Source organism: Octopus bimaculoides, chromosome 18 (assembly GCF_046866305.1).
Source record: "Octopus bimaculoides isolate indiv1 chromosome 18, ASM4686630v1, whole genome shotgun sequence".
NCBI lineage: Eukaryota > Metazoa > Mollusca > Cephalopoda > Octopoda > Octopodidae > Octopus > Octopus bimaculoides.
The window spans coordinates 48,219,529-48,235,090 of record NC_142945.1 but is presented as its reverse complement, the minus strand read 5'-3'; the positions used below and the strand labels follow the sequence as shown (position 1 = coordinate 48,235,090).

At 38.1% G+C, this 15,562-nt stretch overlaps 1 protein-coding gene across 1 annotated transcript; it reads left to right on the top strand.

Moving 5' to 3' along the window:
- Window positions 1–58: 58 nt before the first annotated feature.
- On the top strand, window positions 59–15,001 carry LOC106880091 (nucleolar protein 56). Its single transcript, XM_014929907.3, has 10 exons — window positions 59–235; window positions 2,793–3,000; window positions 5,445–5,618; window positions 7,404–7,602; window positions 8,997–9,184; window positions 9,634–9,785; window positions 10,513–10,613; window positions 11,525–11,673; window positions 12,610–12,731; window positions 14,015–15,001. The coding sequence occupies exons 1-10, from the start codon at window positions 233–235 to the stop codon at window positions 14,789–14,791; spliced, it is 2,073 nt and encodes a 690-aa protein (XP_014785393.1). The 5' UTR covers window positions 59–232; the 3' UTR covers window positions 14,792–15,001.
- Window positions 15,002–15,562: the final 561 nt, after the last annotated feature.

Genomic DNA, 15,562 nt, shown 5'->3' with positions numbered 1-15,562 from the left:
GACTTGTTTTCATAATTTAATGATGCCAAATATCGAATGATTACTTCCATAAAATTAGATTTCGATAATGAAGGAGGAGGAGGAGGAGGAAAACGATAAACACGAGACTTCAGTTGTTACAACTCCCCCCATTGGTGTAATGTATGTCATGTGATTACGTCAAACCAATCAGTGACCGTCATTTAAAAGTGTGGGGTTTACCCGGTGTCCTCACTTCAAGCATCCTGCCATCATGGTAAGTCGCACGTGTTGCAATTTCTTTCCTTTAATCAGCTTTAATTATTAAACAACATAAAAGAAACTCGCAAATCGTGTCTTTTTTAGTGATTTTTCTTGGTTTTAATTAATACTTGTTAATTAATATTAAAAAATGATCGTTTTTAGTTGTGGTTTCTTAATTTTTGTTGTATTTTAAATGAGAGTAACGCATACCACGTGGTCAGTTTGGCTTTTTTGCTCTGCTTCAAGTCTGTTAATCCCATCTTGTGTAACTATTAACTTTTATGCGTCGTTACAAGTTATTTTGTCGGTTTAATATTAAATACAAGCTGTTTGATTGTCATAAAATGTGCAAATATTGATTGTATGAGGAAAAAGAAATATATTTTTCGTGAATTAAGTGAAATAGAGAAATGGTATATCTTGGAATTTTCTAAGTTAATAAAATATGGGTATATTGGCGATTCGTGAAGAGAGAGCATTCAGCCTCTCTAATATCTCTTGACTTGCTGTAATAACAACCAAATCCCAGTCTACTGTCTTAAAGACCACGACACCTTGTTATCCAGATGTGATTGCCACGGTTAGGATGTCTCGGATCGTGGAGTTGGTTTAAGGTTAAACTACAGCAGCAACATGAGTTGTTTGCGCTTGCCTGAAGTTTGGATATTTATTACAAGACAATAATATTTAGAATGTTAAGTAAATTAATATTTAGTGAGTGACGTGGAGAAATATGATCTGAAGTAGCTAAGACGAGGGAGTTGGAGGTGTCCTACTTAAACGACATTCAGGGGTTTGCGGGTTAATATGAATAAATATGGATTGTCTACTGTAGGCACAAAGTCTGAAATTTTGGGGAGAGTTCGTAGACACCGATCCGAAGCCATTCTTTTGGAATGTATACTCGGATTTTGCTGGTCTCTGATATTGTATCGAACCCTTGGTCAGTATATTTTAAGGACTCCCACACCCTCAGAGAATGTAGATCATGTAACTATATTCTATGCTATTTGCAGAGACTTATAACGTGAAATTCATTACCTACGAAAGCTGAGGGACGCAGACCTGGCGCAATATAATAGAATACACTTGGACTGCGGCCTGGCCGCTTGAAAATTTTGGATAGATTATAGTAATACAAGATACAGTCGCGCGTGTAATTGTGTATAAGCACACGCACGTGTTGTCATAGATGCATGAGAGCTTAGTAGTTCTACATTACAAATAATCTAAATATATCTATACATAGTGATTATTTTAATAACTCGTATTTTTTTCCTACTTGTTTGTGCATATGCATATATAATTCTTTTTTTGGGGGGATCAGTGGATCACGAAAACCCCGGAGACGGACTATATGTAATCTGAACCTCCCCCCCCCCTTATTTATTTATTTTTTGGTCCAGATAGACTAATATGTAATCTGAACCTTTCCCCCCTTGTTTTATTTTATTATTTTTTACGGAATCCCACGTTTTAGGCTATGAAGATTCCGATTCTGAAAAGAAAAATTCGATTTCTCCCTCCCCCCCCCCCCCCCCCCCGGTTTTTATATAGATTCACAGGGTAAACCTAACCCTAACACTAGTTTTGTGAGATTTGGCTGTTATTTCTAGCATGTAAATAGCCTGCTTGGTGGGGTGGGGGAAAGGTTCAGATTACATATAGTCCATCTCTACCTATTTTTTTACGGAATCCCACGTTTTAGGCTATGGAGATTCCGATTCTGAAAAAAAAATTGTTTGAAAAATTTCAATCCCCCCCACCACCACCACCAAGCAGGCTATTTACATGCTAGAAATAACAGCCAAATCTCACAAAACTAGTGTTAGGGTTAGGTTTACCCTGTGGATCTATATAAAAACCGGTGGTGGGGGTCGAAATTTTTAAATTGAGGGATTCCGTAAAAAGAAACAAAAGAAATAAGGGGGGAAAGGTTCAGATTACATATATATAGTCCATCTGGACCGTGTAGGGTCAGGAATAAATGAAACTTAACGATTGGTGAGAGCATCAGGCATAACTACAGATGTGTGCCCGTCGACTTTGTTTCCTCATAGCTCTGGAAAAAATGAATATTTTTAGTGGAATTTTCAGCAAATACCTTTCAAATGGTGTAGATTACGATTATTTTGGAATTTGATTTGAAAGAAATAGTGGAGTGTTTTTTGTTGTTTTTTTTTCCATAATCGTATGAATTCTCGCGTGTACACTACAAATTCGCTGAAATTTTCTGTAAATGCCAAAAAATAAAGAAATGTTATGAAGGGTTATATGGGATGCTTAAACCAGAATTCTGCCTTATTTTCTTCCACGTCAAGTTACGATGTGATAAATCTGGAACATATTTGCAGAAAATTTTATTAAAAGATATAAATTTTCAGAAAGCTATAAGAAACCAGATTGAAGTGTGTGAATTGTTCAAAATTCCTGAACCTATTTCTCTGGGCAATCTGAATTGTAAAGGATTAAATGATCATCTCTTGTTCTTTTCTGCTAAATTAGATTCATTTACTGCAATCATTTGCCTTGCTTCTCACTGATTCTCTTCGTTTTGTGTTCAATTTTAGGCTGAGATACTGCATGTTCTCTATGAACATGCCTGCGGCTACACCTTGTTTCATGTTGCAGAGTTTGAAGAAATGTCGATGCTACTGCCACAAGTGGAAGCTGCTGTGCATAATTTGGGCAAGTTTAACGCCATTGTCAAGTTTGTGGCTTTTTCTCCTTTCAAAAGTGGCACCAATGCCCTAGACAACATAAATAGTATATCAGAAGGTAAGTTATCTTTTTGTTTGTTGTTTTTTTGATCTTGTAATTTTCATCATTTAATTTCTGTCTTTCATGCTGGCAGGAGTTGGCAAGCCAGAGAACTGCTCCAGGCTCTACTGGCAATTTTGGCATGGTTTCTATAACTGAATGTTCTTGATGAGGCCAGACCTTTCAGTTAAGAAATCATTATGGGTTGACTACCAACAAAATGTCACTACGTCATGGCTGAGCCCAACACTTTAGTCACTGGGTCCATGTGCCTTCACAATTCCTAATATTTAATGATAAAAACATAAGAATTTTCAAACATGGAATGGCTAAGAGGATCTTGCCCCACTGAGTAAAGTGAAAATCAGAGAAATAGGTCTGTAGGCCAACAAATGGTTGAGAATCACTGCAGAACACTGTGAAGTTGTTGGCGTCTTTGTTTTACTCCTTCATTTGGTCTGTTCCTACAATCTTGCTACCCTGTCATGTGATACTTTAGCCCTTTAGTATTTAAACCAGTTATATTTGGCTGAAATATTCTGCCTGTTTTATGTTCAGACTAGCAAGATATGGGCTCTCACACTTACCCCAAAATGTCATTCTCACAGCCGTGGGATCTTTGCCAAAGCAAGCACTGGGGACTCAAAATAGTCTTCCAATTTGTCAGATTTTGTCAAACTATCCAACATGGGAAACAATAGTAATGATGTTGCTGAAGACTAGGCCTTTGCATTTCTTGACAAATTATTGATTCTTTTCAAATCTTTTCCAATTTCTGTTTTTGTTATAAAACCAGTTTTGTTTCTGTTGCAAAACTTTGAGTTAAGAGCTATCAACTGTCTCGACTGGAATGTAAAAATAATGTTACAGCATAACAGTGTGAGTTAGTGGCATTAATGCTGTGCCATGTCCAGGCTGCTAATCATAAATCGATATTGAACAGTAAATGTCTATGGCACCAGTTCTGTGACTGTTGCTGATTTTAGTGTTCTACACCAAACTAATTCTTCTCCACCCAGTCGTGTCCATTACACAAACTGGTCTAAGTAGAATTTACATCAATAATTTCGCTCTATTTTACTGGCCACCACCACCTGTCTGTCTCCACATAGACTTGACCTTGTAGGCATATGAGAATATTGTTTGAGTCTTCGCTAAAGATATATAGACCCCAGTGTGTATAATTGTGGAAGTGTGTTAACAAACCTCCTGGATAAAATGATGCAGTGAGATGCTAGTTGTGAATATTTTTGTATTCTTTAACCCTTTGCGTTTAAGCCAGCCTTATCCAACCCAAATATTTTCTGCTTCGTTTTCAAGTAGGTCGGATCCTACTCTACAATGTCATTCTAAAAAAATCTCAAAGCTGTGAGATAATCAATGATTAATTCAAATTCGTGTGAATATTGAAGAATTAATTACAAATAGGTTGAAGATTTATGTGTTTGTGTGGTTTGACAAGAAGGCAAATTGTCTTATCACGGCCATGCTTGCACAAGAGTGCTAAACTGTCCAAAGTTATATGCAATATTTTAATGCCCGTCTGTGTCACTCCAGACTAGTTGTAGTTGTAAGTTGTGCTGCAGTATTAGTTAAAAGATGGATTTCATGTTATATTAAGACAACAAAAAGTTAGCATATTTTACTGCATACAAGTCAAATTCTTATTTCTTTATTTCCCACAAGGGGCATAACATAGATGATACTAGTGTGTGACTGATTCAGGTCACTCTAGTGTACAACTGTTTCGTTGTGATTTAGTTGCAGTAATCCTGTGCCATTTATCATTACTGCTGGACTCTGAATGTCTATGGCACCAGTTCTGTGACTGTTGCTGATTTTAGTGTCCTACACCAAACTAATTCTTCTCCACCCAGTTGTGTCCGTTATACAAACTGGTCTAAGTAGAATTTACATCAATAATCTCTCCCCCCCCCTTCTCTCTCTCTTTCTCTAAACATCCTGTTTTTATTTCTGGTTGTGACATCAATTTGAGAGAATGTGCATTAACAATGGACCATTGGAAGATAGTGGCTAGGACTTTAGCAATGTGTGATGATTTTTAACTTAAACATGATGTCATAAATGGTGTGAAGTGGTGGGGGGTACATTATAAGAATATCATAAAACTGAAATGACTAATTTTTGTATGATGTGTTGTAATTGTCACTTATGACAGGGAACTGTCATAAAAAAAGTGGTCTTATATGTTGAAACTGGCCAGATCCTACTTCTCACACCTACTCTACCATGTCCTAAAAATTAACCATCACATCATTGAAATCTTGAAGTTATGAGAGAAATGAATGATTAATTAAAACCAATATAAATAAATAAGCTTGACAGAGTAGTGTGAGAGCTAGAGGGTTGAAACTGCAAGTTTGTGTCCTAAAACCAGGAGCAACCTCTGGTAAGGATGGAGTCAGAAATGTTAATGTTTTTTTTTTGTTTTTTTTAACCAGGTATTCTTCATGAGAATCTTCGGGTTTTCATCGAAACCAATGTTCCAATGTCCAAGAAAAAGGTTACATCACTTCTTGGGGTCGGCGATTCCAAGTTAGGGGCTGCCATTTCTGAAGATAACAGTTTGAATATTTCTTGTGTCCACACTGGAGCCATTCCAGAAATAATCAGAGGTAAGCTTCTTCTTTCTCTCAGTTTTTTTTTTTTTTTTTCCATCTGCATCAGGGGGTCTCATTCATTTTTTACCTATGGACCCCTTCGATTACTGTTTTACTCTGGTGGACCCCTATCACCATTTGATGTTTAAAAAAACCGGTTTTATACAAATCCCAATTTTGTGTTTCACCCGTTCACTTGTGTAAGTTTGCAATAGAGCTTTCTTAGAGAACGTGTTTCAGAGGCCAAATGCATGCTGAAATGTGTAAAACGTTAGAGAAAGAAGCCTGTTTTTAATGATAAATATACCTAAATCAAAATGTTTTTATGATCTCAAATACTACCAGAGATCCCCAATTTGCAATTTAGCTTGCTTGGATCCCCAAGCTGGTGCCGTGCAAAGAGGACCAGTGGTGGTTCCATGCTGGCATGGGTTAGATGGTTCCATATCTGTTTTGCTGTGGTTTCTACAGCTGGATGCCCTTCCTAATGTCAACCACTTTACAAAGTGCACTGAGTGCTTTTACACAGCACCAGCGCAGGTGTGTTCATATGGCACCAACACCTGTAAGCCCACAAGATTATGAATGCTCAGCTGGTACTTCTATTGGTAAGAAGCTTGCCTCCCGACCAAATGGTTCCAGGTTCAGTCCCGCTGCATGGTACCCTGGGCAAGTGTCTTTTACTATATCCTGAAGCTGACCATAGCCTTGTGAGCAGGTTAGGTAAATGGAAACTGAAAGGAGCCCCTGGGGTGGGGGTGGGGGCTTTGTATCTGTGTTTGTCCTCGTAACTTAGCAGTTCAGAAAAGGTCCCAGGCTTTAATAATTCTTCAAGGTATTGCTCTTGCATGGTTACAGTCTAATGACTGAAACAAGTAAAAGATATTGGACACCGAATGTCTATGGCACCAGTTCTGTAATTGTTGCTAATTTTAGTGTCCTACACCAAACCAGTTCTTCTCCACCCAGGTGTTAACTGACCATTGAGCAAACTGGTCTAAGTAGAACTTACATTTGTTCCTATCCCATAAAATGGTGTAAATGTAAATCTTGATGCTTGTTTCAGGCTCTCTCTCTCTCTCTTTTTTCTTTTTCTTTTCTTTTCTTTTTTTTATACCACAATAAAGACCCCTGCTTGAAGTGTTCATCGTTGTCATTAACACTTAACACCGACTTTTCCCAATGCTTGCATGAGTTGTGCAGAATTTCTCGGTTCAGATTTTCTATCGGATGCCCTTTAATATCATCGGCCCTCCCTGTTTTTGAACAACGTAATATTTCCACAAACAAACCACTTTGCTTGTAAAACATTGATGCACATTTGCAACCATTGTGTGAAGTCTGTACAAGGGTACTCTCAAAGACATCACAGTCTACATGGTTAAGTGTGAGTTGACAGCAGGAATAACTTCCAGCTGTAGAAAATCTTCTTTGTTGAATTTCGTTTGGTCCTTGCAAACATCTAAACTAAGCTGTTGAAACAAGGGTAGTGTGATCCTTTCTCTAAACACTTTCTTTGTCTGTTTCTACTGTCAATATTGTCATTTAAAGTGTACTGAGATGGCAGAATCGTTAGTATGCCAGGCAGAATGCTCAACTGCATTTAACCTGTCTTTTGTAAGTTCTAAGTTGAAATTCCACCAAAGTTGACTTTGCCTTTAATCCTTTTTCAGGGTTGATAAAAAAAATTAAGACCCAGTTGATCCACTGGGTGTCACTGTAGTCAACTTTCACCCTTCCCCGAAATTCCTAGCTTTCTGCCAAAATTTGAGACCAATATTGTTGTCGTTTATTTGCCAGGTATCCGAGTCCACTTCCACAATATAGTGAAAGGGATGACATCTGTGACCCAGAACAAGGCCCAGTTGGGACTTGGCCACGCCTATTCTCGTGCCAAGGTGAAGTTTAACATCAACCGAGTTGATAACATGATTATTCAGAGTATTGCTCTGTTAGATCAACTGGACAAGGACATCAATGCATTCAGTATGAGGATCAGGTGAGTCTTGAATTCAATAGTCTGCTGTGAAGTTGTGGCTTTCAGGCATTCTCATCTTTGGGTGAATGGAGAAATTATACATTCCGCATAAACTTTAATCTTTCAGCGTTCAGATTAGTGTCAAATGTAATCCTTATTTATTCACATCGTCTTGAATTAATTATGTATTATCTTGTGACTTCAAGATTTCAATGATGTGGTTGTTTGTTTTTGCTATGGCATTGTAGAGTAGGTGTGAGATGTTGGATTTGGCCAGTTCAAACATAAAAGAGGCAGAATATTTTGGCTGGTTTAACCCTTCAGCATTCAGATTATTCTTATTTCTTTATTACCCACAGGAGGCTAAACATAGAGGGGGGACAAACAAGGACAGACTAAGGGATTAAGTCGATCACATCGACCCCCGAAAGGATGACTGGCAAAGTCGGACTTGGTGGAATTTGAACTCAGAACGTAACGGCAGACAAAATACTGCTAAGCATTTTGCCCGGCGTGCTAACAATTCTGACAGCTTGCCGATTATTCTGTCCAATGAAATGAGAGATTTTGATGATGTGACTTTATTTTTAGAATAATATTGTCAGGAAGGTAGGAGAGCCCAGATCTGGCTGGTTTAAACTTAAAACAGGTAGAATATTTTGGTAGGGTTAAACTGGCCATATCCAGCCCATCAGATCTGATCTCTCTCACATACCTTGCAATGTCATTCTGAAAATAAACAAATTGCACCAACAAAATCTCGAAGCTATGAGATAATGCATGATTAATTCAAATTAAATAAATAAGCATAACATTTGACAGAGTAACTAAAGGGTTAAGATATATATATATGGTCTGTTCGTCCTTGTTTTAATTGAATTCAGTTAATTGTTTGATTATTTCCAAGTCTTTGAGTCTGCAACCATATTTCTAATTGTGGTGGCAGAATTAAACTTGGTACATAAACAGCTATACATATTCTTCTACTTGTACCTGGAATTCTATACCCAGGTACATTTAATGTTTGCTGACATGCATAAACATACTCCATGTTTGTATACTGTTACTATAATCTTTAGGGTAGGGGCGAGTATAATACCCACAGTTTTCTGTAGTTTTATGAGGATATATACAAAAAATAGTCATTAGTCAGATTTATTGTTAATTGCTGTGTAAAAACAATGAATGAAATCACGTTTGGGTCATTACCAAGTAAAACCTTTGCATTGAGAAAAGTCCATCTCTTAACATCTATTTTTCCATGCTGGCATGGGTTGGACAGTTTGACAGGAGTAATTTTTGAAACCACGGACACATACATTTGATATTGTTGTAGTTGTTGCTTGTTTTTTTATGATTTGATAAGATGATGTATATATGTGCGTATGTTTATATAATTGTTTGTTGTGCTCCAGAGAGTGGTATTCCTACCATTTTCCAGAACTTTACAAAATTGTCCCAGAACAAGCACTGTACGCAAAACTAGTGAAAGTCATCAAGTCACGGAAAACGATTACAGAAGAAACTATAGATGTGATGGAAGAGATTCTTAGCGACAGAAGTAAAGCTCAGGCTGTTTATAAAGCATCAAAGTCTTCAATGGGTGAGATTCGGTTCCGACCGTTTTCTTTCAATTTTTTCATTTTGTGAATTAATTAATTATTTCAATAGATGGTTTGCTTAGAGTGCATCTATTTTGGCATCACTGAAGTGATGCTGACTTATTTGGGCCGCAGACGTTTTAAGATTTCTTCTTTTCTCTCTCTCTCTCTCGATATAGATATATATATATATAGATAGATATATGTATATGGGTGTGTAAATATATAGATATATGTATATGGGTGTGTAAATATATAGATATATGTATATGGGTGTGTATGTGTATATATATATATATATCTGTGCTTGCTGCTATTCTTTTATTTGTTTCAGTCATTTGGCTGCGTCCATGCCGGAGCACTGCCCTGGAGGGTTTTTAATCAAACAAATCAACCCCAGTTATGCCATTGCCTATTTATATTTAATATTTGAATCTAATCTCTATTTCAGGTATGGATATATCACTGATAGACTTACTAAATATTGAGATGTTTGCTAGACGTGTGGTCGACCTCATTGACTATCGAGCTAATCTTGTGGATTATCTGCAAAAGAAAATGTCTCAAGTTGCACCAAATCTCACAGCATTAATCGGAGAAACGGTAAACTATTTCAATCTTTCTCTCTTCATCAAAATTATCACAGGAATGGGGTTTCTGTAATGTCTGTCAAATATGATGTGTCGGTGCATAGTAAATGGCATATACAGAATGTGGGTGGGCTTTGACAGTTAAGTCTTATTATAGATCTTTTATAAAAGAATATAGGCAAAGGCATGGCTGTGTTACTAAAAACGGGTTTGCTTCCCAACCATATGGTTTCGGGTTCAGTCCTGCCATGTGACACTTGGGTAAGCTTTGGCTGGGACTGATAAACTGAAGAGCTGCATCAGGTTCCAATCTGATTTGGCGTGGATGCCCTTCCTGATGCCAAACTTGGTGTCACATAAGCCCTTTAATATTTAAACCAGCCAGATCCAGTCTCTCACACTTTGCCTACAATGTCATTCTGAAATGAACACAATCGCATTATCAAAAGATTGAAAACTACGAGATAATGCATGGTTAATTCAAAACTGTATGAATAGATAGGTTTTCTATTTAAAAGAAAGGTCTGAATTGGTGATGCGGGGTTTAAAGAAATGGCTTTGGTTAAACCAAGTTGGCTCAGAATGGGTGGTGGGTATTTAATAAGGTCCCTACTTTATCAACGTTTCGCATTGGCAGGCAGGCAGTATACCAAACAAGAGTTGGTGCCTACCATTTGCTGTGTTCTTAATTTTGTCTGTGAATAAAAATGTTTGATTTTCGAATGGTTTCTTTCGGACAGGTTGGTGCTCGACTTATTTCTCATGCTGGAAGTTTGACAAATCTTGCCAAATGTCCGGCTTCAACTTTACAGATTCTTGGAGCTGAGAAGGCACTCTTCAGGTAAGACATATACAATGACCAGTCACAGAGTTGGTGCTGTTGTGTGGAATAATTTGTTCATTCTGTTTGGAGCTTTTTATATTTAGTCTGGACTGTTGGGGCTTTTTTAAGTTTTTCCAAGTGTTGTGAACCTGAGATCTTCGCTTTCTATTTGCATGGACATGGCTGTGTGGTAAGGAGTTTGCCTCTCAGTTGCCTGGTTTCTGGTTCAATCCTGCTATGTGGCACTTTGAAACAGTTTTTTTCTACTATGGCCTCAGGTTGATCGAAGCCTTGTCGATGATTAGGTACATGGAAACTGAAAGAAGCCCATTGTGTGTGGGTGTATTCCTGACAGTCTGTTGAAGGCTAGCAAGCAGGAACTTCGAAGTCACTGTCACCTCCTGTAAAACTTTAAGTAACATACGTATACTCGATTACCAATGGCACATTGTGTCCTTGAGCAAGATACTTCCTCTCACATTGCTCCACTTCACTCAGCTGGCAAAAACGAGTTTTACCTGTATTTCAAAGGGTCAACCTCATCACATTCTGTGTCATGCTGGAGGGTACACGTGTTTGTGTGGAGCACTCAGCCACATGCATGTTCATTTCATGAGCAGGCTGTTCCGTTGATCAAATGAACTGGAACCCTTGTAATCAACAGAGTGCCAGTTAACCTAATACATCCATTTGTTGTTTACGCATTTGTGTATATCAGTCAGCTGTGAATTCCACTTGCTGTTGTATGTTTGAGCAGGGAGCCACCCAAGGAGATGTGAAGGCAATTATCATAGCAATACCCCCTTCCCCCATCCAGTGCCATATTGTGCAACAGTTTTGAAAATGTAGAATTTCTGTAAAAGAAAGACACAACATTTGCTCTGCTATGACTCCTTTGGTTGAACTTTCTATGTATTTTCTATTTTTAGAGCCTTGAAGATGCGAGGGAACACACCGAAATATGGTCTAATATTTCACTCCACATTCATTGGGCGAGCTGGCGCCCAAAACAAGGGCAGGATATCTCGGTTTTTGGCCAACAAATGTTCTCTGGCCACCAGGGTTGATTGTTTTGCAGGTGAGTAGTGGTGGTGGTGCATTGCTAGAAGTGTAAATGATAGGGCTGTGTAGTAAGATGGCGTCGGGGGTTGACTTGTTTTTGGGTCTTTCTAGAGCATACAACTAATTAGTAAATGATAAAGAAATTCTGTAGACCTTCAACGGGGTTTCAGGGCTAAGACCCTTCTTTGCCCAAAGAGTCTTAAGAAGTCTACCAGAGATGATGCTGGCTTTGGCAATTTTTCTGTTGGTTTAGCCTTTTAGAATTCGGATTCCTCAGTCAAACATAAGTCTTCCATGCTGGTATGGGTTGGACAGTTCGACAGGAACTGGCCAGGTAGAAGATTGCACCAGACTTCTGTGTCTGTTTTTGGCAGTTTTTACGGCTGAATGACCTTCCTAACATTGTTTTGAATTAATCACGTATTATGTTATATAACTTCAACATTTTGATGTGGTTGTTTTTAGAAGAGCATTGTTGGGTAGGTATGAGATGCTGGATCTGGCCAATTTGGGCCACATAATAGCCAGTGTAAGTGCTAATGGGTTGCAGCAATAAATTTGTCTGATCATCTGTGGTGATGTGATTTTCATCTATTGTTTTTACAGAATCTGTGCCTATTCACTCATACCTTTGTGAATTCCTTTACTTAAATTAAAAGAGTCAACTGCTAAACACCCTTATTATGTATGGTTTCTGTGGTTGGCATTAAGAAGGGCATCCAGTTGTGTAAACCAGACCAGAGAACCTGCTGCAGCCCCTGCTTTTGTCATCTATCAAATCCTGTTGTGTATGTTCACATGGGTTTATATTAATTGTGTATACTATTATGCTGTCAGTTTGTTTCATTAACTGGCTATAACAGTACATCCTCCTATTGTTCATGGTTGTTTATTGTTATTGGTGTACATGTTCATTGTTAGTATTGAAAATATGATGTTTGTTATTTTCCAGATTTCCCAAATTCTGTGATTGGTGTACATCTCCGGCAGCAAGTAGAAGACAGGCTTTTGTATTATGAAACAGGTTCCACGCCAAGGAAGAACATTGATATCATGAGACTGGCCCTGGCTGAGGTTAGTATTTACTTAATTAATTTTTAATTATGAAACTCAGGCAGATAAAGCTATAAATGATAGTGTGTGAATATGGCGTTTAAAAAAAGAGCCTTTGGATGCAATAAGTTGATGGCTAAATATATTGGTACATGATGTCTGTATAATGTGCTCTTTTAGGTTTTGCTCACTTTTCCAATGATGAAACCATCCTTGCGCACAGAATGCTGGAGTCTGCTGCTACAGCAACTTGGCATATGTTAGTCAACCCCAGGGACCAAAGATGGCCAGTGTGTGGTCGCTTTGGGTCTGAGGAAAAGTGATGCAAAATCCTTCCCTATTCTTTCATGTCTTATCATACAGCGTCCTGTTGCTCCAACTTCCCCCTATTCTATGGTCATATTTTTGCGAAGTAATTCACTGAGATTTTAACATCACCATTTAACATCAATTTTCCATGTCAGTATGGGTTGGACGGTTCTACTAGTATTGATATGCCAGACAACCACATCAAACTGCAGTGTCTGCTTGGTGTGGTTTCTGCGGCTGGATGACTTTACTAATGCCAGTTTGTCTAATTGTTACATCACACCTAATTACTGCTTGATTATTACATTGTATCTCAAGGCAGCAATTTGGCAGAATTGTTAATATTTCAGACAATATACCTAGCGGCATTTCGATCGGCTTTATGTTCTGGATACAAATCTGCCAGGATTGTTTTTGCCTTTAATCTTTCCACTGTTGATGGAATAAACATCAATGGAACAATGGTGTCTATGGAATTTAACTTCCCCTTCCCCTCGAAAAATTGCTAGTCTAGTGCCAAAATTAGAACAAATTATTACATGTTTAATTACTGTATATTTGGTATTAAAGAGTGGAGGTGCAATGGCCCAGTGGTTAGGGCAGTTGACTCTTGGTCATAGGATTGCGGTTTCGATTCCTTGCAGGGGATGGTGGCGAACCCTGCTGTACTCTTTCACCACAACTTTCTCTCACTCTTCCTGTTTCTGTTATGCTTGTAATTCAAAGGGTCAGCCTTGTCACGCTGAATATCCCCGAGAACTACGTTAAGGGTGCACGTATCTGTGGAGTGCTCAGCCAATTTCACGAGCAGGCTGTTCCGTTGATCGGATCAACTGGAACCCTCGACGTCGTAAACAACAGAGTGCCAACAACAACGTGTTAAAGAACATTAAACCTGGTCTTATCCATTTCACTGATTGCTTTTTTTTATTGTTAATAAGTTATATCTAATTACTGCTGTCAAGTCTAATTAGTTTTTCTTTCTCAATTTTCAGGTTGCCAATCTTTATATCAAGCACCAGAAGAAGGAAAGGAAAAAGAAGAAAAAGTCTCTGTCGATTGTAGAACTGCCGGACAATGCTATGGTCAATGGTGACACTGTGGTGGGCGTTCCTGATGATGAGGGCGGCAGCGGTGATAAGTTGATTTCTTCAAAGAAAAAGAGGAAGTTGGCAGATGATGAAGAGGAGGCTGATGTGACAGAGAAGAGCAAGAAGAAGAAGAAAAAGAAGCATGATGAAAGTGTGGTGGAGGAGATGGAAACGGTTAATGGTGGCGGTGATGATGTGGAGACTCCATCTTTGTCAAAGAAAAAGAAGAAAAAGAAAAAGAAATCTGGTGATGAGGAGGAGGAGGAAGAAGAGGTAGTAATTGTAAATACAGAAAGTCCATCAAAGAAGAAGAAAAAGAAAAAGAAAGAGGAGGAGGAGGTAGCAGAGGTTGTAAATATAGAAGTTCCATCTTTGTCGAAGAAGAAGAAAAAGAAGGTTGAAGAGGAAGAGGAAGCAGAGGTTGTAAATATAGAAACTCCTTTGTTGAAAAAGAAGAAGAAGAAATCTGGTGATGACGATGAAGAAGATGAAGCAGAGGTGGAAGTTGTAAATACGCAGACTCCATCAAAGAAGAAGAAGAAAAAGAAGTTGGATGCTGAAGAGGAAGATGGGAAATCAACGACTCTGTTGAAGGAGAAGAAAAAAACTGATGATGTGGATTTTACAGAAAATACAGAAACTCTGTCAAAAAAGAAAAGTAAAAAGAAGAAATCTTCATAAGTGAAAGATGAGGATGACTGAGTGAACGAGTTGATTTGCACGAGTGTATGTGTGTGTTTGTATGTCTGTGTTATCAAAGACGGATGCCGCTAGTTGGTAGCATCTGTAGCGGACCATTTTAAATTATGTTATTTTTTAATGTGTATTTCCAATACTTTGGTTATTGGATAACAAAAAAAGAGAAGAAAAAAAATAAAGGTTTAAATTTTATTATATTCAATCATTATTTCTTCCAAAAAAGAAAAAAAAACTTTTTTTTTTTTTTTTTTTTTTTTTTGCCTTCTCATTTTGGTCTTTTTATGTTCTGAGTTCCATTCCTGCTGAGGGGAGTTGATTTCACCTTTCATCTTTCTAGGCTTGACTAAGGTTCTACAACTGGGTTTTCTAATGCGACCATTCCTTCCTCCTAAATTTCTGGCTTCGTGTTTATTTTCGTACTTATTGTTACTGGTTCCGGTTATTTCTGACGTCAACTTTGCTATTCTTCCCAAATTAGTGAAATCATTGGCGTATGTTCCTCTGCGCCACTATTTGTTACTTTGTAAATGAAAACTGAAGGAAGCCCTCTCTGAGTGTGTGTGTGTGTATATCATCATTTAATGTCTGTCCTCTATGCTGGCCTTGTTTGGCCAGCCAGAGAGCTGCACCAGGCTCCAAACTTCCAGGAACAATAGTGGTTTATTGAGCCAGAAGGTTGTAGATGTTTAATAGTGGTTTATTGAGTCGGAAGGTTGTAGATGTTTCTTTTCATTTTTCGAACAATGATGAGCT